Genomic DNA, 26,462 nt, shown 5'->3' with positions numbered 1-26,462 from the left:
TTGTTTCTGGTTTTGTTATCATTCGCGTAAATGATTTCTGGTTGAGGTGGGTTTACTCTGTTTCAACTATTTAACTCCAAGTATATGATGAATCATTCAAAATGGACTTTAATAAGACATACCCCAATGTCAAAACTACAAAAATTTACCCAATATCATGGAAAACTAAATGAATTGATTTTGACTTCGATCTTCAGGTCTATAGGAAATGACGGTGGCCTATGAGGCTAAATCTCAGTGTTTTTCACCTTAATTGAAGACATAGCAGCCGTTATACCTAGTGATGTGTAGATTAAGTCGTCATTATTGACAAGAAATTCGACGGTTGGTCGATTGAAACGAAACTTGGGATTAGAATATAGCTGCTGACGTAGGTCTTAATTAAACTATAGCTTGTTAAAGGTGCGTAACGGTGGTAGTTGATAAGAATTTGTATAATCTGGAGTTTTCAGGTTTGCTTAACATTGATCCAGCTTTACAAAGAGCCCAAATTTAAACGACAAACCCAAACTTAAAAACCGAACCCAGATCTTGGGGAATAGAGGCTATTATTGTTGCAACTAATAAGGATTTTGGTTCAGGTTTGAATCATCATGAAATGCTGCTTTGTTTCATTCACTGATTCACTGATTTAAGTTTTATTCACTGCATCATTTTAAAACATCAATTACTTGCCATTTCCTTTAAGTTTGTTGATGGAAAGAAACCAGCTGTATAATAAACAAATTAACCACATGAAAAACAAATTTGGCTGATGTTAAATTGTTTGTTGACGTTTCCACTGCCCAGTTGAATTCATTCTTTCTGTCAAAAGACGAAAAGTTCATTTTGTTTTAAAGAATACTCTGTCATAAATCCGTTGTCGAAATATGTTGTATTGCGATAATTGAAAACCTGTTTGTGTTATCTTTAAAATGTCCAAAGTTAAACCGAAGGGTAGAAGTAGAAAAGTTTCTGCTTTCGGTAATACAGAGAGACACTCGCGAAGGGAGAAATCTCTAGATAGGTTATCTTACATGTATCGCTCAACATCTAACCTGCGAGGTGCTGTAGTTATTGAAAGTGCAAACACGGAGCCGGATGACAGTCAATACGAAACTGACCACTCCAATACTTCTCCGGAGAGGGAGTGCCGGCTGCGTAAAATTGGACAGTCGTATCCAGAGATTCGATTTTTAGGCTTGGAGAAAGTGGACCACGTTGAGCTAGACAGACTGACGACAGAGACAGATGGGAAATTGGTCACAAAGACACAGAATCCAACTACTGCTAGTTCTACTGTTGATATGCGTAGTCGTTCAAGTGCATTCAGGTCAGTTCTGTTTATATAAGTATTATTAGTGGAAATATCAAGTGATCAAATATTGAATTTGTCGTATCTCTCAGTACACGGCTTTGGAACTTTATTTTTCTGTTGGGATTTTATCGCGGGGCTGAATCAGAGGGCAAAAATTGTGAGTGTATAATAATTTTAACAGACATAATTTTAAGAGAGAGAGAGAGAGAGCAAGAAGAGTTGATGTGCAAAATTTGTCGCTAACCGAGCATTGTTTTTTTTTTCAAATCAATTTTTAATATCCACCCATCTTCTCTGCGGGATATTATAGCGGCTCTGTTTTTTGCAATTCTAAGATTTTGAATTGTATTGGTGCGCTGTGTTAAGATGTGCGCTTATTGGTGCGCTGTTCACTTTTTTCGACATTTTCTAGTCAACGAAAAGTCACATTGGAGTAATTTTAATCACACTTGAATAGTAAAAGGAGCGAAAAAACGAGTAGTTTTTGGCATGATATTTTCAAATTGCTTTAAAAGTGAAATGATAAAAGGCATTCAATCTGATCTTCGGTTTTTGAGTGCGATTTTTTGACGTGCGGAAATTGACTTGTTTTTGCTGTTTTTCATTTTTTGTACAATAAGTTGTTAAAGATTATACCTGTGTTATAATAATTTGAAGTTGCAGAATATAATGATGAGTCTCAATATCTCTCCATGGCATATTTAAATTAATTAAGTGATTTGAATTGAAAGCTAACTGTGTTAACGAATTTGAGATTACTTGTTCTCAAAAAAAAAGAGATTTATTTGGCTTTTTCATTCTTTTAATGTTCTGTCACTTAATCTGATTTATACAGATCTATGTGGCTCTCATAAGAGTCAAGTGTTGATCATTTTGTTAATGTCTTACGGTTTTCGCGACTTTTGACACGACTTGCTTCCAAAAAATCTTTGTTTTTGGTGTTCTGTCACTTCTTATTAACGATGGTTCTCTGCATTATTGAAACGAAATGAGCTAATATAGCTTTCTCAAGTTGAAATGGAGGGTTTTGAAGACTTAGACATTAATTGCTTTCCAAAATTAAGGATTTTTGCGCGAGTTTTAGTAGTTGTTTTTGTGGTTCTGTAAGCATTTCTCGTCTGATTTTTTCAAAATTTAATTGTTGCCCTAATTTGTACTTTTATTACGTGGTCTCCTAAAGGTTCTCTTCTAAGTGACGCTTTATATTTATGGATAGTGCGGTAGTTTTAAAGAGTTCAAGTTTTAGTCGCGTTTATCAATGATTTTGGTGGCACCTCTTTTCATCGACAGATTTTACAGTGTTGAACATAATAACTTCGCTAACCTCATTATGGAAAGTGAAACGAAACAATTTGTTGTAAGATTTTTTGAGTGTTTAATAGCCTCCGTCAGCTTCTCAGCGGCTTCTATTCAGGCACTTTCCTGTTTAATTGCTCTCAAACGAAGTTTGTAGCAATTATGTTAGTCCCGTCGGTCTTTTTTTATGCGATTTTTCGCTTGACCGAATTTTCGTCTGACGCTTTTGACATTTCGTCCTCAAAAACGGGAGAAACAGGTAGCGCCCAGCGGGCATTAAGTGCTCTTAGAGCTTTTCAGCTCTGTTTCAGCTCAAACTGTTTTGGAGACTTATGCTTATGGTGTGAAGGGCGGTTCTTGGAGGTTGAAGACACCCCCACTGTTGACCCCCCACCCCAATATTGCGCCTCCAATCAGCCCCCGGTGCCCCCCACCATCCCATAGCTAGCTACTGACGAACAGCCGCTTGCTAAAAACGCAAATTTATACTATTTTGCAATTTTTTTCAAGATTTTTGAAAATTTGACATTTTTTGTTTTTTATCAGCCCTAGGTGTCAAGTAACTTCCTCTAGGGTTTGCTCATAGGTTTTTGCATTGTTTGTACTCGAATTGGAATGGTTTCAACATTTTTGACAAAACGTGCAATTTTTTGACTTTTTTTCCTTATTCAGGTCTTTCTAGACCCAGGAGCCAGAAAACATCCTATGGAGTTTGGTAATAAATTACTGAAAAATTTTTTACGGTGATGGAGTAGTTTTCAAGTTTTCAATGTCACAAATTTTAGCAATTTTTTTATAAAACTTGCTTTTTTCAATCTTTTTTGAATTTTTTTGTCTGTTTTTAGATTTTTTCAGCCTTAAGAACCGAGGAACCTCCTCTAGGGTTTGAAGATAGGTTTGTGAATGGTTTCTAGATTGAATGGAGTGTCTTGCAAGTTTTTAACATCACGAATTTTAGCATTAACAATAAGTTACTGGAAAATTGGTCATGGATTAATTTTCAACTTTTTATTATCACAAGTTTTAGCAAATTTTTTAAAATAAAACTTGCAATTTTTTTTAAAAAAATTTAGAATTTTTTGTAATTTTTTAGGTTGCTATGGCCTCAAGAACCATGGAATTTCCTCTAAGGTTTGATAATTTGTTACTGCATAGTTTATAGATGTAATGGACTGTTTTTCAAGATTTTAATATCAATAATTTAAGCATTTTAAAAATATTTGCAGTTTTTTCATGTTTTTGATTTTTTCCGGCAAAAGAGGCCCTGGAGCGTCCTCCAAGGTTTGATAATAAGCTGTTGAATAGTTTCTTGAGTTAGTGGGATTGTGATCAACAATTTTTATGACCCCAGTTTTTGTAATATTTGGATAAGAATTAAACTTTTCAAATTTTTGTTCCAAGCGTATGGATCTTGGAACCAGTGAAACTATTTCAGGCTTAAAACAGGGATACTGGATAGTCTCTTGAGACAAGGAAATGGTTCTTAAGATTATTAATGTCTTGAATTTTTTTTTGTATTTTTTGTTAAATTATGCAATTTTTTTTCAAATTTTAATAATTTTTGTCCTTCTCTGCGTTTAACAACCATTGCTGGCCAACGAAATTTTTCAATCCTCGGAGATGGGTTACTTGACAGAACTTTCGAGACAAAGAATGTTTTTGATTTTTTGCGAAGTTGGAAACTTTTTTTAAGTTTGCTTTTTTCAGTTTTTTTTCTACATTATTTATTTATTAACAAGGTTAGAAAACTAGAAGTTGCAGTGTCGAATCCAATCATGAAATATATTCCTGTCTCCTTCTGTCTCTTTCGGTTGGGGTTCCTTTCTTTCGCTTTCTCGTTCACGTTTTATCTCTCCCTCACTCTCTTTTTTTGTTGATACCGCACTTCAGCTGCTATGTGGCGTAATGTCGCCATCTCTGATCCTCATTATCAATGAGTTATGTTTGAAATGTTTTTTATCATAAATGATCTAACAGGCACTATGAGTAAACCGCTGTTAATTGCTCTCAAAAGCAATTGGTAGCAATTATTTTAATCCTCTGTCTTTTATGCAATTTTTCGCTTGGCCGATTTTTCGTCTGACTCATTTGACTTTCGTATTCAGAAACGGGATTAAGAGGTAGCTCCCTGAGGTCACCAAATCTTTGCTAGCTGTTGACGAAGCCAATGCGGCATTTTCGCTTTTATTTTTTTTCGATTTTAATAGAATTGTCTTCTAATTGTTTTTTCCAATCCAGTCATAGTCCATTCTATGTCTAATTTTTCGTTAGATCATTGAAAATTCTTTGGATTGCAGGTCAGGACTTGTCCAGTTATGTTTTTTTTGTTCGCTTTACCGTTTGATCACGCTTTTCGTTTTAATTAAGTCACGATTTTCAAGATTGGCTTCTGACTTACCTCTCACTGTTTCAACTAAATGGATTTTAAATTCTTTCACGCATTGAACGACGCAATGTAGTGGATACAGTCAAAGAAAGGGATAAACCGATATAGCCCGGTCATTAAGTCATATTGCATTAGGTTATCAATTTTCGTTAGAGCGATTGCTAGCTGCCATTATTTTTAAGCTGAGTAGCTTTCAGTAGAAGCTGAATTATGTATAACTTTAGAATCTAATAAACTGCACGCCAAATAAGTGCACTGTTTTGAAACTTAGATATAAAAGTCGGTCAATTTTTATCTGTTTCAAACCCGATGTGCGTCGCCGGTGGCTATTTTCTGACAATCTACCGGCTACGTATTCTAGTTTGTTTATTCTCGTGGGCGTCTTCACATGATTTGTTTTTAATAGCCGCGTCCTCAATTCCAGGCGGCTATTATAGCGCTCCTAAATTTCTTTTTACTTCGGCTGACCGATTTTTAATTCGTTATACCCTGAGTTCTTGGAATTGACCTTTTCAAATGACTTACCTTACTAAAAAAAATGACTTCTGAACTCACTTATGGAGCTTTGAATTTTATGAACATTTGCTTGTTAAAGGTCAATAGTGTGCATCTAAGTAGTGGCAAACATATATACCCTAATTCGTGATATTAGAGTCTTGAGTTTTTAATTTTTAATATTAATTTTGCGATCTTCTCGTTTGTGCCCCCAGTTCGTTATGCGCCCCCAGTTACAGAGCACGTGCCATTACATAGTAAGTCATTATGTAAAAAATATTGCACGTGCATCTGAGGGGTGCAAATAATATGCGCTCACTAAGCTGAGGGGGCACAAACGGAAGAGATCCTAATTTTGAAAAGCCCTATTAGGGATTTCTCCTTAGAGCTTGTGTGTCTCATAAAAATGACTGTCCAAAGCTAACCCAAACAGCCTAGTGGTCTATTAAAGGACTTGTGGTCGATCTGTCTATCTAATATCTTTAGTTGTTTCAATTCATGGAAGGCACCAAGTGTCTATCGTGGCTATTTTCCGGCAATCCGCCGGCTATGTTTTTATCAGAGGTTGTGATTGATAGTGTTGTCTTCATTTGGTCCATTTCTTTGAATTGCACTGCACCTTTCTTTGCGTTTTACCTTTCGATCACGTTTTCAACTCAATGAATTTTAAATTATTTCATCCATTGAATTTCGGAATGCAGTGAAGGTCAAAAGAGCAAACGGAATAACCGATAAAGCCCAGTCATTAAGTCCAAAATGTTCATTAGAGCGATTGCTTGCTGGTAATTAGTAATAAGCTTAATAGACCTCAATTTAGAATCTGAATCAAGTTCAATTTTAGTTTCTTTCTTCAACTATACAATAAACTTTAACATTATTTGACTTTTAGAAAATTGCTTTGCGTCAGGGTGTCAACGGCGGATATTTTCCTGAAATTTGCAGGCTTTGTTTATTATTCGTTTAACCAGGTCTGCTCTCTATTCGATCGGATGTCATTTCTTGTATCCTCTCATTATGAGACAGGAGTATGTTTATCTATGTGAAATCCTTTCAAAACAGCGAAATCTATCAGGTGGGGTTATGGGAATCAATAAAATAATGCGAATCTGGAAAAGCTGGGGCTATTATTTGCCTTTGTTTGATTTTTACCATACAAAGAATTCGATTTGTATTTGCGCGTTGTCTTTTTTAAGTTCTGTTCACTGATTTTCATGATTTTTGAAGGCAATTGATTGATGGTTTTTGAGCAAGCCAAAACAGGAAGGGGAGCGAAAAAGCGAGTGCTTTTGCGGTGTGATTTGTTTTCAATAAGTAGAATGAGCAAACCGGTGTCTAAGCAAAAGTTCGCTTCCTTGCTAGTGTTTCCTATGAAGCTGTTTGACTCATTCACACGTCGTTGTATGTCTATTTTCATTATCCGCCGTCAGCCTCTCAAAGGCTATTATTTAGGCGCTTTTTAAAAAATTTTCTTTGCCTTTTGATCACGCTTTTTGTTTTGCATAATTCACGATTTTCAAGTTTGATTTCTGATTCACCTCACTCGCTGTTTCAACTGAATAGATTTTTAATTGCTCTTGAACGCAGTTCATAGCAATTATTGTAAACGTGTGGGTCTTTTTTTTATGCAAATTTTTCGCTTGACAGTTTTGCGCGTTTCTTCTAGAACATTCTTTGACTTCTCAAGTGACTTTTTCACGCTTTCGTTCTTCATTTTTGAGTGATCTTTATTGCTCTGAAGTAAAGCTAATATAAATTCGGTTGCAGAATAAGTGAGGTATGTGATCTGTAGCGCAGTGGTTAGTAGTTGTGGCTGTGGATCGGGAGGGCAGAGGTTCGAATCCAGAGGTGCGGGGGAAAAACTTTTTGCACCCATAATTTGATCTAGGCTACAGCCCCTGAATTAAATTGCCTCGCCTGTCGTTCAAGAGCAATTCTTCCGACATTTGTCGGTTTATGTTTTGTTTTTTCACGCATTGAATTACGCATTGTAGTGAATACGGTCAATGTCACAAGAGCAAAATTGTTAAAGAGAAGGCTTAAAACGTTAAAGTCCGGTTATTAAGTTGTTGAGCAGCAGGTTACATGTTTGCTAGGTGACATAAGTGTTAACTTGATTAGCTTTCAGTTTGTAAGTTGAATAAAGCGAGCTATTTTGCCGGCTATGTTGTGTTTAGTCAATAATTTATTTGAATTGTATGTCAGGATTTTCCGGCTATGTTTTTCTTGTGAAGAGTTTTCACGACCATATGGCGTCACGATCACATCAAATCTGCTTTTTGTTCATTGATGCGATTTCGACTAAGGTGAGATCGTGAGGTCAGTTTCATTTTTAGTTAGCGAGTTTTTCTGTCAATTTGTGTGATTAAATTGTGATCACACGTGACTAACACCACTCTCAAAAATGAACTTCCTCAATATCAAAGTCACGATTCTTTACTGGGATCTATTCTGTTTCGCCCCCAGTGTTTTTTACGCCCCCAGTTACAAATTATATGTTGTTATATAGCACCTTACTATGTAAAAAAAGCACGTGCGCCAGGGTGGCGTAATAAATATAAGCCTACTAAGCGGGGGGGGGGGGGCAAAACCGAATAGATCCCAACTAAGTATGTGTCACTGTGATTTCAGATCCTTTGAGAGTAACTATTATACAGCAATAAATTTTAAATCAATATATAACATCCCAGCAATTAATAAAACGAATTTATTTTTCGATCTTTTTTATCGATTTGAGACTGCAGCTCTACAAAGCTGTCGCAAATATTTGCTGCCAATCTTCCAGCTATGATTTGAAGTTGTCTGTTTAATTACTCTCAAACGAAGTTAGTAGCAATTATATTATTCCGGTGGGTCTTTTTTCATGCGATTTTTCGCTTGACTAATTTTTTGTCTGACCCATTTGACTTTTCGCCCTCAAAAACGGGATGAACAGGTAGCGCCCAGGTGGCATTCAGTTCTTTTACAGCTTTTCAGCATACTAGTCTCCAAGTATGCGATTCGCAAACTGTTTTGGAGACTTACTTTTGGTGTGAAGGGCGGTTCATAGAAGTTGATCTTTTTCTGCTCTTCGGTAGGTCAATTGTGGGATAAACATTTTGATCACAGGAGACAACTCTCTCGATAGAATAACTATGCATTCAATAATTAAAATCGAAATCGAAATTTTTTGAAATAAATATAAGTCATCTTAACTAGCTAAAATTCTGTTGAAAGACATTTGTTTTGAAAATGAGGGTAAAATTTGAAATCAAAATTTTTAGCAGCAATTTTTTGGTCCTTGGTCACAGTGGTCTTTTTTATACTACGTTTGGACAGTAGATTTGGACAATGTTTCGCGGCTATTGTACGGCAATCTATCGGCTACTTATTTTCTCTCGGACAAAGTTTGAAGCAATTATTGTATACTTGAGTGTCTTTTGTATGCGAAGTTTTTCGTTTACCTTATTTTTGACTTTTCGAGTGACTTTTACGTCCTTGACTTACTTATTTTGCGAGATCTGTTCTGTTCTTTCACTTATCAAGACTGAAAGAGTCTACAATAATAACTCGAGTCCCGCCAGTCGCTTTGTGCAATTCGGTCTACTCAGTTTTTTTCTCAATATGCGTTTCTTTGTTGGCTTTTATTTACTATTGCAAATAATAAAGAAATTCAATGTTTCTCTTTCTAATTTCAGCAATGACTATCTGATTAGTTTGTTTGTAATGTTTCAGAGATGATGAAGGAGGTAGCAACAACTCAACACTGCGTGACAGTGCCTTCTCTCTCAACCAAGACTCAACAACCACACCTAAAACCACCTCCTACCCAAAATCAACAGGAGCAAAATCTCAACCCAACAGTGGCAGTAGTGACAGTAGTAATGCAACTGGTGCTAACAGTAATAGTAGTAATGGCAGTAGAAATGATACAACAAGCAGAGAAAGGTCATCAACAGTTTTGTCCGAAGATGAACGATTGATGATTATGGCTCTGCATGTTGGGCTCAAAAAGCAAAAGCTAACAGGTAAGCTAAGTGTGCTCAAATTCTTTTTCAACTCTCCGGTAATGACAAGTGTGTTGTACGAAAATTAAGTTTGACATGTCCTATATATACATATATATATATATATATATATATATATATATATATATATATATATATTATATATATATATATTATATATATGTATATATATATGTATATATGTATATATATATATATATATATATATATATGTATATATATATATATATATATATATATATATATATATATATATATACATATATATATATGTATATATGTATATATATATATATATATATATTTGGACTAAAAGCTTTACTTATTCGGCGTAATTTGGCTAAAAGAATAAACACCTGTAACTTTTATGTAACTTTTATAAGCTGCTTTTCTGAGCTCTTTAGACGGAATTAAAAATATTTGTTGTCGTTGCTCTGGCTTGTTCAAATTTCCAGAATATAAATAATGTAAAGAAATTTAAATATTGGCTTTTTGAAGTAAATTGTTAGGTCAATTTTGAAAGCTAATGATGCTCAGCTTAGCTTTTGTCCTTAAGTAAATTTATACCAGAACCAGTTTTCAAGTCCGAGTTGGCATTCACTCTCGACGCTGTGCTGTGCTGGATGGATATGATTCTATTTCAGGCGGAGGAGTGAAATATCAGCCAATCATAATCACTTCCTACCCCCACAAAGACGTGATCGACCCCAAACAGTGTCCTTTCTTCACCCATGTCCCCAAATTCTGCTTCCCGGACGCCGATGGTGATCAGCCTCCGAAGCAAAACGAATTGGAAGAGACATACTCATTCATGTTCACAGATGAACGAGGAGGCCAGATATTTGGATACTGCCGGAGGATCTGGCCAGACGATAGCTTGTCTCGGACATCATCGGGAGGGTCGGATAATTCTCCAATTAAAGCGAGGAAAGCAGGTGTGTCTACGGGGGCGTCTTCGACCTCGACGAGTGGTGCCTCTAAGCTTTACGACGATGACTTGCCTACAGTTTACTGCATCATCAGTTTGCATCGCTGCTTTGAGCTATTGGATAAGGTAACTATAGAATAATCTTCCTTCTGTTTACTAAAAATTGTTGAGCAAATAATCGAACAAAAGGCTTCTTATACGTCGACAGAACGTGTCCTTCTTAAAGCAAAACCAAGGTTCAATTTATATGTTAACTCCTCTATCTATGGCAAATTTAGACAGACATTCATGTTCGGGGCAGATTTTTTGTGTGCGAGAGGCCCAAAGTGCAATCCCCGGCTGACCCCAGCTAAGAAACTTTTTTAAAACTCAAATTTGTGCTCGATAACAGTTCTAAGTTCAGGAGTCTAAGAAAAATGTGAATTGATTTATTTCGAAACCGAAACTTCAAGAGAATGTACTGTTTTGTGTTTTTCAGATCTGCACAGAGTTGAAAACTCTCAAGAAAGAGATCCACATTTTCACTTTCCTACAGTCACTCTACGAGTGCATAGTCCCCTCCCCTGGTCAGAGCATCCGAGTAAAATACCCCTTCTACATTCAACATCCCGGTATGAAACCAGGAGAAAGCCACCTGGCTATTTCGAGAGCAACAATGAACTCGCCTTACGAACATGTTAACCTACTTTGCCTGCCTCTATACCTCGATGCCAAGTCTTTAGTCATGATTTTCGCATCGTTGCTGCTAGAGCGAAAAGTGTGGCTGTGGAGTAATAAACTTAATGTGTTGTCATCGTGTTCTATGGCCCTTCACGCACTTTTGTATCCGTTCACGTGGGAACACGTATTTGTTCCAATGACGGGACAGACCCTAGGCTGTGACTTGGCCATGTGCCCCACGCCCTTTTTGATTGGGTCTCTGATTTCGTCAAAGTGGAATGAAAGGCCAGATCTGTCCGAGTTTGATCAGGTGTTGATTGTGGATTTGGACAACCGAGGATTCTTCCTGAAATCGGTGAGTTCGAGTCGCGGGTTCGAACCCCTCCCCAGCCAGGAGTTTTTGCACCATAAAAGATTCTCTAGCTAAGCCCCCTACTAAATTGCTGGCTTCGCCAGGCGTTCGAGAGAAATTCGTCTGACATTAGACGGTTTGTTTTGTTTTTTTTGGGAATTTTTTTGATGTGAGCACTTAAAAGAAGGCTTTCAGTTTAAAAGAAACAGTTAAAATTGTATGAGCAACAATTCGGTTCAAAATTGAAGTCATTATTTATCAATAGACGCCCCCATCTTCTCAGCCGGCTATTATTGCGCTCGTATTTTTTTTAATTCGTCAAACTTTTTTTCGCTTTACCATTTTGCCGCTTTTTCGACATTTTGCGTGAAATCTTTTTGACTTCTCTAGGCTAGTTTCTCTCTTCTCTCATTCTGCTAAAAGTGAATTTGAACATCAGTTGCTAAGCAAAGCAATTCAAAATGAACAGAGTCGGTATAAAAAATTGAAGTCAGAGATAGAAACGGGATAAACCCATAAAGCCCAATTTTAGATGCCCGCTATTTGAACGTCGTTCCTATAAGTCTTAGTTACCACCTCTAATGCTTATTGGTGTTGATAGTAGCCCCTGTAGCCTCTCTCTAAGAAACAGAAGTATGTTCAACTACGATAATCAAAATAAATCGGACTAAAACATATTTTTGTGCAAAAATCTTTTTTTTTAAAATATTCTATTCGTTCAATCCCAATCATGCTTATTGGAATCAACGGCGGCTATTTTCCGGCAATCTGCCGGGTATGTTTTAATATTACTTCAACATCAGTAAAGAAAGTTTGATTAATAACCGCTGTCAGCCTCTCAACGACTATTATTTAGGCGCTCTCCTTTTTTACAACTCAAAGAATTTGAATTGTATTGGGGAGCTGTCTTTTAAGATCTGTTCACACATTTTCATGATTTTTGAAGTCAAATTGAGTAGTGATTTTGGTAACGCCAAAACAGGAAGTGGAGTCAAAAAGCGGTGGTTTTGCGGCGTGAATTTCATTCTAATTTTAAAGTAGAGTGAGAAAACGGTGTTTGAACAAGAGTTCGCTTTCTTGCTAGTGATTTTTTCACATGCGGCAATTTCACTTTGTTCTACTGTTTTTTATAGCTGCGAAGCTGTAAGCTGAGCGTAGCTATATTGCGGTGCTCTTGGTTTTTTTTGTTTCGTCGTCTGACGCTCTTTCGTTTTATTTGTTCACACAGCAAAGCTGAAAAAGTCAAATTTTCTGAATGACTTCTTCCTCTAACTAACGGCATTTGCGCGCGTGACGTCATTTCTTACTCGCTTTAGCAAAAGTTTTTAGGTTATTTGCGTGATTAGATTTTGATCATACGTGACTTACCTCACTCAATAAAATGACTTTCCCACTTTAAAACTTAAGTTTAGTTTGAATTTGTTTAAGGTCAAAGGAACTCATTTGTGCAGTAAAGGTCCCTAATAAGAGGCTTCTGCGGAATGAATTTTAACAAGCTTTATTAATTTATCGCTGAATGTTTTTTACTTAGTTTTTTGAGTGGCGTAGATTTTTTTCAATATAGATCTGTATCTGTTTATCTCTATTATGTGGCTCGCAGGTCTATTCTTTCGCAGCTATTCCGGCAATCTGCCGGCCATGTTTTAGATGATGGCATATTAGTTGTTAAATTTCAAAAACTCTTGTGGTGATGAGTTTGATTGTCATATCTTTCGTTTGCATAATTTTTTCAGGACTGTTCCTCTCCTGCAACGCTTTGCGAATTATTTAACGAAGAAAATGCAAGTTAGAATAAGCGATAAGTTTTAACAGGACAAACTGATCTGGTGCTTTTGACTATAATTGAGGTAACTCTTCTTCCAGAATTAATCAAATGTTTAACCAGAAACTCTATAAAGAGGCCAGCTGAAGTTGATAAACGTTAACATTGTCAATTGCCACGTTAACTTGTTTCAACTCCGAGTCGAAGTAACGAATTCATGAATCACAGTATGATATCGGAAAGCTTCAAGCAAAGGTTCTCTGAAATAGTTCAACAGTCGGAGAAGTAAGAATTTGAATTGCTCTCTGCTCAATGCAGCTCCATCTTTAGTTTCATGGAAATTGGAGTTAAATTTTTGGGGGTGGATAGTGTTTAAATTTTGATCCAAATTTGGCTATCTCTGGCAATACAGCGAGCGCTTGCTTTATAGAAATGTCGTGGATTGCTTTGATTAATTGTCATCATTTGACTGACCGCGGATGTGGGGGTGGGATATAACTCTCACTGCAAATTGGACAATCAAATTACTCTAATTGATGTCATAACACAAATGTTGCACATTTTAGACACAGACCACATTTAGAAATTAGCAGTTATTAAGTGTTGTAATTACTTGACGGTGTGAACCGTGGAAAAATTTAAACTATTTGCATCAGAGCGCAGTTATTCAATGTCTGAGGTCTGTATTGCGTCGCCATTGCTTTTAGATCTTTGGTCGACCTTTGAATGCTAAGGCTGACTCGAAATCTTTGATTCTTAGCCGTGTCTGTCGCTGTGTATTTCGAGGCTCCAAATTACTTTCTGCCGGCTATTTTTGGATTTTTTGGATCGGATATTTTTTTGTTAATGGGTTTTCCCATTCATAGTTCATTCTAGTTTTTTGTTTGAACCAAATATCCCTTTCTCGTTATTGGTTTTTTTAATCACATGTGGCTTTTAAGTCTAATTTTTTTTATTAAATTTTTTTGAACTTTTTTTTTAATGGATTTCCAATTCCCTCATAGTCCATTCTGGGTATAGTCTTTTGTTTAGTGATTGAAAATTCTTTGAATTGTTCTTCAGGACTTGTACTGCTATGTTTTTTTGTTCGCTTTGCCTTTTGATCACGTTTTTCGTTTTACATAAGTCACAAATTTCACGCTTGACTTCTGACATACTTCACTCAGTTTCAACTTAATGGGTTTTCAATGCTTTCACGCATTGAATTACGCAATGTAGTGAATACGGTCAAAGTCAAAAAAGCAAATCAAAAGAAACGGGATGAACCGATCAATCACGGTCATTAAGTTATAGTGCATTAGGTTATCCAAGTTCATTAAAAGGATTGCTAGCTGGCATTAGCTTTATGCTTAATAGCTTTTAGTTTGAAAGCTTAATTATCTGTAATTTTAGAATCTAACCGAATATGCAGAATTTGCAAACCAAATTTAAAAAAAATAATTCTGGTAATTTTTCTTGACTGATATACCGTTTTTTTTCGAATCGATCAGGTGAATTTGTTGTTCATGCCTTTTTGGTAGTTATATTGTATCTTTCTGGCTTTACAACTGCTAAAAGGCATTTTAAGAGTGCTAAGGTTTTATGCTTTGCCTTGGTTACGGTTTTGGTATGTAATTATGGTTTTTCTTTGTTTGAGGCCACCGACTTTCAAAAAGTTTATTTTCGAAAATGGTTTTTGTAATGTGTCTCCTGCTTGTTTTTCATCAATTCTCACAAGGTTGTGGTATTTTGTTCTCAATCTAATGATGAGTAGTCAGTATTCTCACAATTTGATGTTAATATTAGTTATTGTTAAAACACTAGATCTAGGAAACAAATCTTCAAATTGTTTGTTTTTTTGTGTTTTTGCGCATATAGGGTCATGGGCTTTCAGATCATTAGTTAATTCAGTTCTTGAGATTGAGTTTTTTTCCAGCTATGTGTTTTTAAGATCTGTTTGCACAATTCCATGATTTTTTGAAGTCGAATTGGAGTAGTGATTTTGCTAACGAACAAGAAATGGTGCGAAAAATCGAGGGGTTTTGTGGCGTGCAATGTTTGTAATCGAATTTAAAAGTCGAGTGAGAAAACGATGTTTGAACAAAAATTAGCTTTCTCGCTACTGGTTTTTGTCCACATGCGGACTTTTTTCTAGATTGTTTTCCAATCCATTCATAATCCCTTCTAGGTCTAGTTTTTTTTGTTTAGTCAATGAAAATTTTGAATTATAGGTCAGGACTTGTTTTGTTTTGTTTTTTAATTCGCTTTAACTTTTGATCGCGTTTTTCGTTTTACTTGAGTCACAATTTTCACGCTTGACTTTACTCACTGTTTCAACTTAATGGGTTTTAAATGCTTTCACGCATTGAATTACGCAATGTAGTGAATACGGTCAAAGTCAAAAAGAGCAAAATCAAAAGCAACGGGATAAACGGTATAAAGCCCGGTCATTAAGTGATAGTACATTAGGTAATCGAAGTTCATTAAAGTGATTGCTATCTGGCTTTAGTTTTATGCTTAATAGCCTTTAGTTTAGAAGCTGAATTAAGCGTAATTTTAGAATCTAACCGAATATGCAGAATTTGCACACCAAATAAAAAAATGACAGAAAAATTCTGTCAATTTCCATCTTTTATTTTTCTTTTCCCGTTTCAATCCCGATGTGCATTAAGCGGGTCAACGGCGGCTATTTTTGACAATTAGCCTGCTATGTTTTATATAGTAGTTCTAGCTTGAGTTCCAAGTCTTGTGTTCCAAACTTGAGTGCCCTATTGAAATCTCGATACATCACATAAAATTAATGAAGAAAACCTGTCTTCAGCCTTTCTGGTGGGGTACGGAAACCTGCATTTATGCCAAATTTTTGATCTCAGATGAAGTTAGTAGATACTAAAGAAACCTGTATAATGATATTTGCTTGGTTAATGAATTTTAGGAATACGTAGTTATTTGAATCAAATGGTGTGTTAAGGTCGGCGATGAGAAGAAACTTCTGCCTGAGAGGAATTTCAATTCAATCAAGAAGCTCTTGTTCGACAGGAAAGATTTGCTCAAAAATCCAACAGTCGACAGTGGTATGTTAGATTAGTTAATTGCTCTCAGACAAAGTTAGAGCCTCCGCCTTACTAGTCTCTTGAGTATGCGATTCATCGAAAAAGTTGAAACATAAAACCATTGTGTGAAGGGTGATTGTTAGAGTTTGAGCCATCACCCTACTCCCCTTACTGCACGTAGTACACCCCCAACTATTACACCCGTAACCCAATCCGGCACGCGCGGCCCCCCTCCCCCCACCAACTCAATTAAGCTAGGCTTCCTGAGTGAAGGCAACCGCTCGCCAGTCGTTTGAGAGCAATTTTCCCGACGTTAGCCGGTTATGTTATTTGTTTTGACAATATGTTTTCCCGACGTTAGCCGGTTATGTTATTTGTTTTGACAACATTTGATAATGTTTTGTCGATGAAGTTTTATTTTTTTTGTTTAGCAACAAGTGGCAGCACAGCAGAGTACATTTCGGAGTGCTTCCTCCACTTTCTGGTCCAAATACTTTACAAGATCGAGGGATACGTCACCACAGACCCCACTGACCCACAATCGCCCAAATTTGATGTAATAGTTGGTTTTTACGATAAATGTGTCAATCATTACATTCATCTTCTCTGCCAATGAGAAAAATTTTGAGCGTCCGATTGCTTTGTTTTTGTGCTACACCAGGTCTTGGATATAAATACCCTGGTTTACCATCGTAGAATAGAACATTAAAAAATATCAAGGCTTAGAGGCCTTAAAACTTGTGGAGCCTCAAGTAGCTGTTCTATCAAATCAATCTGTTATGTATTGGTTTGTAGTGCTTTCTGATTGAAAGAGGAGTTAAGGTGATCCGGTTTTTCTACTCATTTCTGTACGAATTGATTTTGTATAGCTCCAAAAAATTTTTACAATTGTCATGGTTTGTTAAATATTCTACAACGAGAATTGGTTTTCCATAGATTATTTAACCATAATTAGTTCGTTCAAGCGTCATAATGACCTAAAAGAGAAAGTGAAGGACCGTGTCAACTGCTTTTTTAATTGCTCTCAAACAAAGTTTGTAGCAATTATATTGTCCTGTCGGTCTTTTTTATGTGATTTTTCGCTTGACCGATTTTTCGTCTGACCCATTTGATTTTTCGTCCTCAGAAACGGGATAAACAGGTAGCGCTCAGCGGCATTAAGTGCTCTTAAAGCCTTTCATCTCACTAGTCTCAAAGTATGGCTAGCTACTGTCAAAGCCAACCGCTTGCCGGTTGTTTGAGAGCAATTCGCCCGACGTTAGTCGGTTATGTTTGAATATTTTTGTTGTCAGCGTGAAAATTTTATTAGTCATTCGCAGCGTTGGAATAATGACTTCTGAATTTTTTTTTTACAAAGAAGAATATTTATAGATAACAACCATTTTTTGCGATGTCTTAATAGTTGCTACAACGATAGCTGAGCTGAGAACTGTGACGTCACAATCAGTTCAGTCAGCTTTTGTTTAGTCGGTCTTGCAATTTTTCTACTGAGCTGATGGGGGATTTGTTATCCAATTAAATACTTGTTCGGTTGCGCATGTCTGACCCCAATCAAATTGTGTTTCATTCATCGCTCTAAAAACAACTTTGAGTACTTAATTTTAGGATTCAAGGTGGAATGAGGATGTTTCAATCTAATTGAAGGTTTATTAAGGCCAGCTCCTAAGAACAAAGCTTAGGTCAGGAGCAGATTGAGAAATCAGTTTGTTTTTCTCTTACTTTTCTTGGTCTAATTTTCAAAATTTTTATTCACACTACAGTCGCAAAGTGATAGCAATGTAGAGTTTTAAAAATCGTTGTCTTCGTCATTTTTTGTGATTATATGATAAAGCTCAGAAGTCAAATTTTGTGCGATTATTTGATGAAGCGCTGAAGTCAAGGAACTGTTCTTTAACTGGCATCCCAGCAGCTGAATTTGCCTGCGTAGTGCCATTTGTTACTCTTTGTTTGAGTCTTAAGATCAATCGTGTGGTAACTTTTTCCGCATATAGTACTTAACTCAATAAAATTGTCATCGGCTCTCACGCCATATTTTTAATTGTAAATTGTGAATGAAATCTCTAATTGAATCTGAGTTGAAACCACTGAAACTTGATTTTCGTAAAGCTCATTACTTGAAAGACATTAGTATTTTTTAATTGATTATAGCTGCAATGCTGAAAGCTGAGCGTAGCTATATTGCGGTATTTCTGGTTTCGGGTCTTTCCCATTATAGTCCCCCATGAAATTATAACCCCCCATTATGGTATAATTACTATGATGGGGGTTATAGGTTATCTGACCACTAAGCTGGGGGATATAATGGGAAAGACCCCTGGTTTCTTGTTTGGTTATCTGACAATTTTGGTCAGTTCACATTTGATCAAGTCAAATTTTCTGAATTACTCCTTTCTCTCACTAAAATCAAGATCTTTTAAATCATTTGCGTGCTTAGATTTTGATCATGCGTCATTCTTCACTTTAAAACTCAAGTTTAATTTGAATTAGTTGAAAGTCAAAGAAACCTGTTTGTGTGATGAATGTCCCTAATAAATTCGGCTTCTGTGGAGGGAATTTTAAGAATTCCTGCGTAATTTACGCTGAGTTTTTTTTAATTGCTCTCGAATGAGAAGCAATTATTGTAAACGTGTGTGTCTTTTTTATGGAAAATTTTTTGCTTGAGCATTTTGCGTTTTTCTTAAGTGACTTTTTTACGCAATTCTTGATTTTTAGTGATTTCAATTGCTCTCACTACGAAAAGTTTTTTGTTCAAACAAAACTGATTGTTAGAGACTCGATGACAAGTTGCTGATAGCCGAGTGGTTAACACCTCCGTCGAGGTGACGGAAGCGGACTCAGGAGGTGGGTGTTCGAATCCTGCCGTCGGCTGATGTTATTGCACCCATAAAGAAAAATCGGGACTTTGCCATTATAGCCACCCCATGAATTGGGTCTTTCCCATTATAACCCCCCAGCTTAGTGGTCAGATAACGTATAGCCCCCCCCCCCCACCTCAATCATGGTAAATATACCATAATGGGGGGCTATATTTTCATGGGGGGCTATAATGAGAAAGACCCGAATTTTAAGCTCTCCTATTGTATAATTCTCATTATGGGGGTATAGGTTATCTGACCACTAATCTGGGGGCTATAATGGGAAGTACCCGAAAAGTATATCGAGGCTACAGTGTCCCTGAATTAAATTGCGCCGCCTGTCATTCGAGCAATTATTCCGACGTTAGTCAGTTTATATTTTTGTAAGCGGTGTCGATAACTTTTCATACAAACTTATTTCTGATCTGTTGCTACCTTTATTCCACGGCACGCAAGTCTATTTCGCTGCTGTTGCAATCGGGCGTTTATTTTTTCGATAAGGATGGAATTTAAAGTCGTTTAAAGAGTAGCAGCTTTTTAATTGCTCTCGAACTAATTTTGAAGCAATAATATTAAGTCATTTTTGCGCACTCTTTTTTTTAAAAAAAATGTCCAGAAAATTGTGTGGTTTTTTGAGTGATTTAAGCTGACTTCTAAAAACGATAATACTAAAAGCCGTTCGAGAGAAACCCGTCCGTCGGTAGTCACTATTTTTTGTTGATCCAAGTAATCGCAGCTTTAATTTGGGCGCTCTCCTTTTTTACAATTCATTTTTTTATACCTTTTTTGTTTAAAAGTTTTGAATGGACTATTGTAATGGTTTTGGGATGTTTTCTAGTGTTCTAAAAGTTACTGGTAATTACGACAATTTTTTTAAGAAAATTTTTAAGGTTTTTCAGCTAATTTGCGGACTTTAGGCGAAATAACTCAGAAGAAATATCAAGGAACGTGTTTTAGTTGCCTCAAGTTGCTCGATTTTTTAGACGTCTGACTTAATTTGTTAATTTTTATTAATTTCAAAAGCACTGGGTCTTCTCTTTTGAGCCGTAGAACTGTCTTGAGCCGTAGATGTGTTGTTTCGCCGTCTCACGCTATTTTTGATTTTCATTTATTCACGCGGATTACTTATTCATCTCCCTTTCGTTAATTCAAAGAAAACAAATTACAAATGTATCAGTGATATGCAACTCGGTAGTGCATATCAGTTATTTCATTCTATTCAAATTAGATTAGAAGCGATATATGTTAGAATTCCAAACATAGTAGACAAGTCGTAGTTTTTTGTGCAAACCCAGCAAAGCAATCACTTCTCGTTTTTTTTCAAAGTCTTCCCTTGATGGTAATACGACGGTATCATATGCGTATTGAATGATTTGTATAATTATTAGCCGCCGTCAGCCTCTCAAACGGCTATTATTTATGTGCTCTCCTTTTTACAATTCAAAGAATTTGAATTGTATTGGGGCGCTGTCTTTTTTTAAGATCTGATCATACATTTTTACGACTCGAAGAGGAGTATTGGAGAAGTCCTTTTTTTAATCAATTTTATTAGAGTGATTTTTGAAGCGGGAAATGAAACGCGTGAAAAAATTTGGAGTGATTTTGGTGCTGAACAAAAGTGAAAAGCGGAGCGAAAAGAGTGGTTTTTGTTCATATCGCTGTTTTCTAGAGAGCGAGAAATTGAGGTGTGAAAAAAATATTCTAATCGAGCGAAGTTTTTTGTTCACGTGCGGCACTTTAAAGCAGTTTTTTTTAAATTTTTTTGGTTAAGAGGTTTTGATATGATTTTGTTTTAATTTTAGGGTGAATTTGGCAGTGGTTTGAAGGTTTCTGGAAATTCATGTGAGTTTTCTGCTAATTCAGAGGTTTTTCATGTATTTTGCTGATTTTTGGGCAACTTTTTTTCGATGATTTGACGATTGTTTTGTTTTACTGCCTCAAATGGGTATTGAAAAGACACCTATGACTTGTGCATTTTTTAGATAACAATTGGTTACAGTTTTGTGGATATGAAGCATTTGTTTTGCTGAGAAATATGACAAAAAATGGCGAAAATTGAAACTATTTTTCTTATTTTTTTGCAGTTTTTCATTTTTTCCCGTTTTTAAACGAGTTTCTGGGCCATTTTTGACTTGTCTATTGTTCTGGGAGCATCTGGATGCCCTATTGGCTGAAGGGATTTTTTTGGATTCTGTGGTTTCAGTAGGTACTAGTTGTTTTGGTGAAGTAATTTGAGCAGAAATAGTTATTTTGGGATCCCAATTTATAACAAATTTTAATCAGATTTTTAATCATTTTTGACAGATTTGATTTTCCTGTTTCTAGTTTTTCGTTTTATGGTTCTGTTTCAAGATAATCATAAGTAAGCGTAGGCATGTTTTGTCGGATAAGTAGTTGGATGGCGTTTAATTGGATTTTCACTTCGAGTCGGTTCCGGAATTCTTCCGGCTATGTTTATGATTTGTGAAGTCAAACTGGAGTAGTGATTTCGGTCACGCCGAAACAGGAAGTGTAGTGAAAATGCGAGTGGTTTTGCGGCGTGAAATTTTTTAATCTAATTTTAAAGTAGAGAGAAAAGTTTAGAAGCTGAAGTAAGTATTGGTTTAGACTCCAACTGAAACTGCAAACTGAATTAGAACAATATTTGAATCTTATGAAAAATTTTTCTCATTTTCAATCTTTTTTCTTTTTCTGTCTCAATCCCGATGTGCGTCTAGCGCGTCGACAGCGGTTATTTTCCGGCTATCTGCCGGCTATGTTTGTTATTTTGGCTAGGCATATCAATTATTTATATTGTGATATAATATAAGGGGTACTAATACTCTACCTTGAGGGACTCGCCTCTCCAGTTTTATTTCATCAGATACAAGGTTTTTTTAATATTGATTAGGAGAGCTTAAATTATTTGTGGAGATTAATTGCGTTGTCATTTATCGCTCGACTTTTAAGATCATTGCCGTGATTACATGTTGATTAGCACGTATCTATTTGTCTATCCTCAGTCGGTTATGTTCTTAATAGGAGAATCTGCTTCAACTATTTGAAAAATGAGGAACTTCGAACTGTTTTAGCGTAACAACTACATACAGTCACGTTCCAAAGATCTCCGTCCCTTCTTAAGGCAGTTTACATCCACAATCCTGTTCAGCCGTTTCCTACAACAAGGACACCTATTAGATAGCACGTCACGATTCAACACAAGAATGCGAGAATTACACCATTACAGAGAAGATGTTGCACGCAGGAAAAGGGGACCTCCCAGGTTATTAAAGTTTGGTGGTCGGAAGAAGTCGATACCTGACAACAATAGGAAGTCAATACATGTGAACAACAATGCGGGATTAGTAAGCCATGGTGTGGCATCCTGACGTTGCCATTGATCGTGTCCGATTTTTTTGTACCTGCGTTGAAATTTTTCGAGAAGACATTTAATTACTGTGCGCTAGGGAATCTTGCACTGGGGTACCTGTCGTTGCATCAAAGCGGCAGCAGAGAAACAATTTTGCCCATTTTTAGCTTTTACACAGAATTATCACTCACGTCTTTATTTGTTTACAAATGAGGAAGTCTTCGTCATACTCGCGTTGTGAAAGGGGAATTGAGATCAACGATGATGATTCCAGATTCCACGGCATTAAAAGATTTATTGCTAAATTTTCCAAAAGCGACAAAAACAAATGATGGGATGCGAGTTTTAGGAAGACAGCCCAATGGTGGACAAAACAACCAAAGATTTAGACGTTTTTATTTGGCACGTTCGCTTTCGAAATGATACTGCTTTTGAGAATTTTGAAGAATGCAGCTAGAAAGACAGAAGATTAAAGTTAAACTGTAGATTAGTTAATGAGTAGTGTCCTCTTTTTCTTAAATGGCAGCTGCCATTATAACATGTACCTACATCTTTTTAAGCACTGTAAATCCCCATAAACTAAATTGCAAATCAATTTCTTAACATCAATAGGCAAAGAATGAAGAGTTAGAAAGTTTAGTATACTTGAATAGAAGATAGCTTTGTTAGATTAAATATTCAAACGAAATAGAATAGCTGCCATTAGTTATTTCTATATATAACAGATACTCAAGCTTCAGTTTTTTTTTTTCAAAAAAATCGAATAAATTTGATCATTGAAAAAATTGGTGTGCGACACCTAAGTATAAGAGCATTATAATCATTATTTGCCGATTGACAAGCACACTAAACAATTGTTACACTTGGCAGAAAGTACATCAGTTGGTTTGATCAAACTGATTAATGCATCTAGACACCTTCGTCAGGAAAATATGTCATGGCATTGATTTGACCTGAGTTTGATCAAGGCTTAACAATAAGACCGGTACTTTCGGCTACATGGACATTCGCGCAGTTTACCTCATAAATGAGTCTAGTGAAATAGTTTTGTAATTTAATTCTCTTTAACGACTATTTAATTAAATAAAACAAAACCTTGACCACAACATGCTGTGTTTGTTCCTGACCTTTGACCTCTTCCTCCTCCTCCTCCTGTTGTCTTGTGAAGTTTCAAGTTATTATCATCCAATCGATGCTTTGCTGCTGTTGGCCTTGTTGTTCACTTTCTTTCGACTCTTGCTTAGATTTATCTTCTGTTTTGTTTAAAACCAAATTGCTATCAAGATTTGCTGTATATTTTGAATAAATTTTTCAACGCTTTAATTTCTCATTAGAAGTCGAGCGTTTCGAATTTCAAAATTTGAGGTTTATTTTCACCAGTGCAATTTTTGTAATTATTAACTCGATCTCCGGAAAAATTTCAACTACATTTCAACTAAAACGGAAGGAATAGCAGAAGTTCTTTGCAGAATTTTTGGTCTTTTTAGACCCGATTATCCTAGAAAACATCCTCCCTGAACTTAAGCCAGCTACGACAACCACAACGGGCCTTGCCATTCTCTGAAGAGAAATCAGCGTGACATAAGTGGGTGACCTTGATCTCTTTTTGTGCCTTAGATGGAGCACAATATATTCTTGAGACCAATTCGATTTCTGTTCCTTCACTTACATATAATAGCTGACGTCACATGTTTGCAGAGTCTGGATTTCAAACCGAAAAGGATGTCAGCTACATGATACATTGGTTTGATTGTACAAATAATAGGCTCTCTACTGTTTTGTGAGATTTAAAAAAATACAGGAAATTTTACGAGTATGCATAATTAAATCCTAACTCCTGATCTCTGACAGAGTTGGTACTTCACAACTTGATAGTTTGGAGACATGGAGTGTGCTCTTGCGCGCTGTTTAGCCAACTCGACCATGGCAATGGTGGACACATAAAACGGTAAGAGAAGACTGCATGTTTTTAATACAATATAAAGAAGCTAAAATTTGAGCTTCTTATGTTTAATTGTTTAGTTCACTGCAATTATCTGTCCTGCTTGGCTTTTGACAATTTCGCGACGCTTGGCAATCTCTGATCGGCCTTTTTTGTCTTGCCATTTGCCTTTTCTTCCTCAAAAACGGGGGAAGCCAGTGAAGCCCACACGGCATTAAAATCTATTGGAGCCGTACGGATCACTAGCCTCAATGTATGCGATTCCTCGGTGGAAAGTGTGTAAGCGACATTATCAAGTGAAGGGCGGATCTTGGAGTCCCCCCCCCCCACTTCACAAACACTCGACCCCACCCGCACGCGCACCCCTCTCAATTAAGGTAAACCCAGCCTCCTTAAACAACCGATAGTCGTTTTAGAGCACTTCGCGCGACGTTTGTCGGTCTTGTTATTTACTATTTACTTGCAATTAACAATTACCTCGTAACTAAACTCGAGAGCAGAAAACTTTGAGGCATTTTCTACTCCATCAGATGATCAACGGTTCTATGTAACGTTTTCGATAATAAAGAACAAACTATTCTGACAGAACTTTTTTTCATTGTTTTGCCTTTTGGAATTATAAAATTCCTTAGCATAGCGGAAGCGCTATAAATCTGCTGGCATTTCCTTTAAATATAGTTTGAAGTGTGAATTTAGTATCTATACTGCCAAGTCTAAGAAACGGTATGTCAAATGATCAAATTAGGGGACTATAATATCTTTGTGGGCGGGGGGGGGGGGGGCAGATGCCATGGATGCACCAGAAGGTCGCCATGCCACATGCGATCGAGAAAACCCTAGTTGAAGGCCCATTGTCAAGCGACCTGGGAGTTGAGAATAATTTGCATGGGCACAACATTGCTGGTGACCATAAATGAACCACAATTTGGCAGCACTGTCCAAGAATCTCAACCTTGCACGTTATTATAAAAGAATATAAAACCTATCAATCACGCTGAACAATTTTAAATTAAAAAAGTACACTGTTCTGAATTGAGAAAATATTGATTTCCGAGGAGCGCTTGGAAAAGACGACTGAGATTTCTTTTCTCGAGTCTATGGAAAGATTATCCTACCACAGAAAATTATGAACAAGCAAATTGTCCAACGGTACTACAATTTTCTATTAATTCCGTTTTCATGCCTTGTTTAAGACCTTTGGGACCAAAATTCATTGGTAAAAGAGTCACCTGCAAACTATCATAGAGCTATCGGTTTTGAAAAAAAGGACGGATTAATACAATTTATAAGAAATGCCTCAGGTATAAATGACAATGGAATGAATACAGATTCGTTCAATCTAAGGTCCAATCTTAATCAAAATATGTACCAGCTTCAACAATTGCCAAAAAACAACAAATATTTTTAAATTGCAAATCACACTTCGAAGAACATTTAATACTGAGCTATGCAATAAAAGCGCGTGTAGTACCCAAATAAAGCCGTATTTGACAATGGGGAGTACTTGCCACGCAATTATTATACATTTTTTAAATTCACGTTTTCATTTCGTTCTCAAAAAAGCCACGACGCTTAGATGCAGAAAATGAGAACATCGCATATAATAGACTCAAACTGCAAAACGCTTCAAATTAAAACTTTTATTTCACTTAAGTTAACGATTATACTATTGACTACAAATATTGATATTTTAAAAATTACTAGTTAATGTCCGTATATATTGATTATTTGAGTGGGAGAAATGTTGTACCTGAGTGATGCCATGTGTAATCGCTCTCAAACGAAGTTTGTAGCAATTATTTTAGTCCTGTTGGTCTTTTTTATGCGATTTTTTGTCTGACCCATTTGATCACTCCGCTAATTGACCAACAGCCAATTTTTTTGTCATTGGTTTGGTCTCTCATACGTACTCTAGGATTAGCCCTGTGGTATGCCGAGAATGTCCAAGAAGATGGACTTTGGCGTTCAACTCTTCGATCTTTCAATTTTGCATCTCGTTATAAGTCGCTTAACTCGTTCTAGATTTTGCTCCACGTTTACATTAATAATGCAGATGTTTTTCAGTTGTGAATCACTTGTCAGAATTCGTTCCCTGCTGCAAAAT

The 26,462-nt window shown here is 36.3% G+C and overlaps 1 protein-coding gene across 3 annotated transcripts in view; it reads left to right on the top strand.

Annotated features, from left to right (window-relative positions):
* LOC142337833 (uncharacterized) overlaps window positions 1–23,739 on the top strand; it is a 116,631-nt gene extending 92,892 nt beyond the window's left edge. For all 3 annotated transcript variants that reach the window (XM_075387366.1, XM_075387364.1, XM_075387365.1), the window contains 7 exons: window positions 1,180–1,312; window positions 9,186–9,478; window positions 10,123–10,532; window positions 10,885–11,421; window positions 16,131–16,233; window positions 16,644–16,768; window positions 22,139–23,739. In XM_075387366.1, the coding sequence (XP_075243481.1) occupies window positions 1,180–1,312; window positions 9,186–9,478; window positions 10,123–10,532; window positions 10,885–11,421; window positions 16,131–16,233; window positions 16,644–16,768; window positions 22,139–22,435 (1,898 nt within the window). In that variant the 3' untranslated portion in view covers window positions 22,436–23,739. The remainder of the gene's footprint in view (window positions 1–1,179; window positions 1,313–9,185; window positions 9,479–10,122; window positions 10,533–10,884; window positions 11,422–16,130; window positions 16,234–16,643; window positions 16,769–22,138) is intronic.
* The last annotated feature ends 2,723 nt before the right edge of the window (window positions 23,740–26,462 follow it).

The sequence above is a fragment of the Convolutriloba macropyga genome, chromosome 4 (genome assembly GCF_964194025.1).
Source record: "Convolutriloba macropyga chromosome 4, txConMacr16.3, whole genome shotgun sequence".
Taxonomy (NCBI): Eukaryota; Metazoa; Xenacoelomorpha; order Acoela; family Convolutidae; genus Convolutriloba; species Convolutriloba macropyga.
This window is presented reverse-complemented; position numbering and strand designations above follow the sequence as displayed.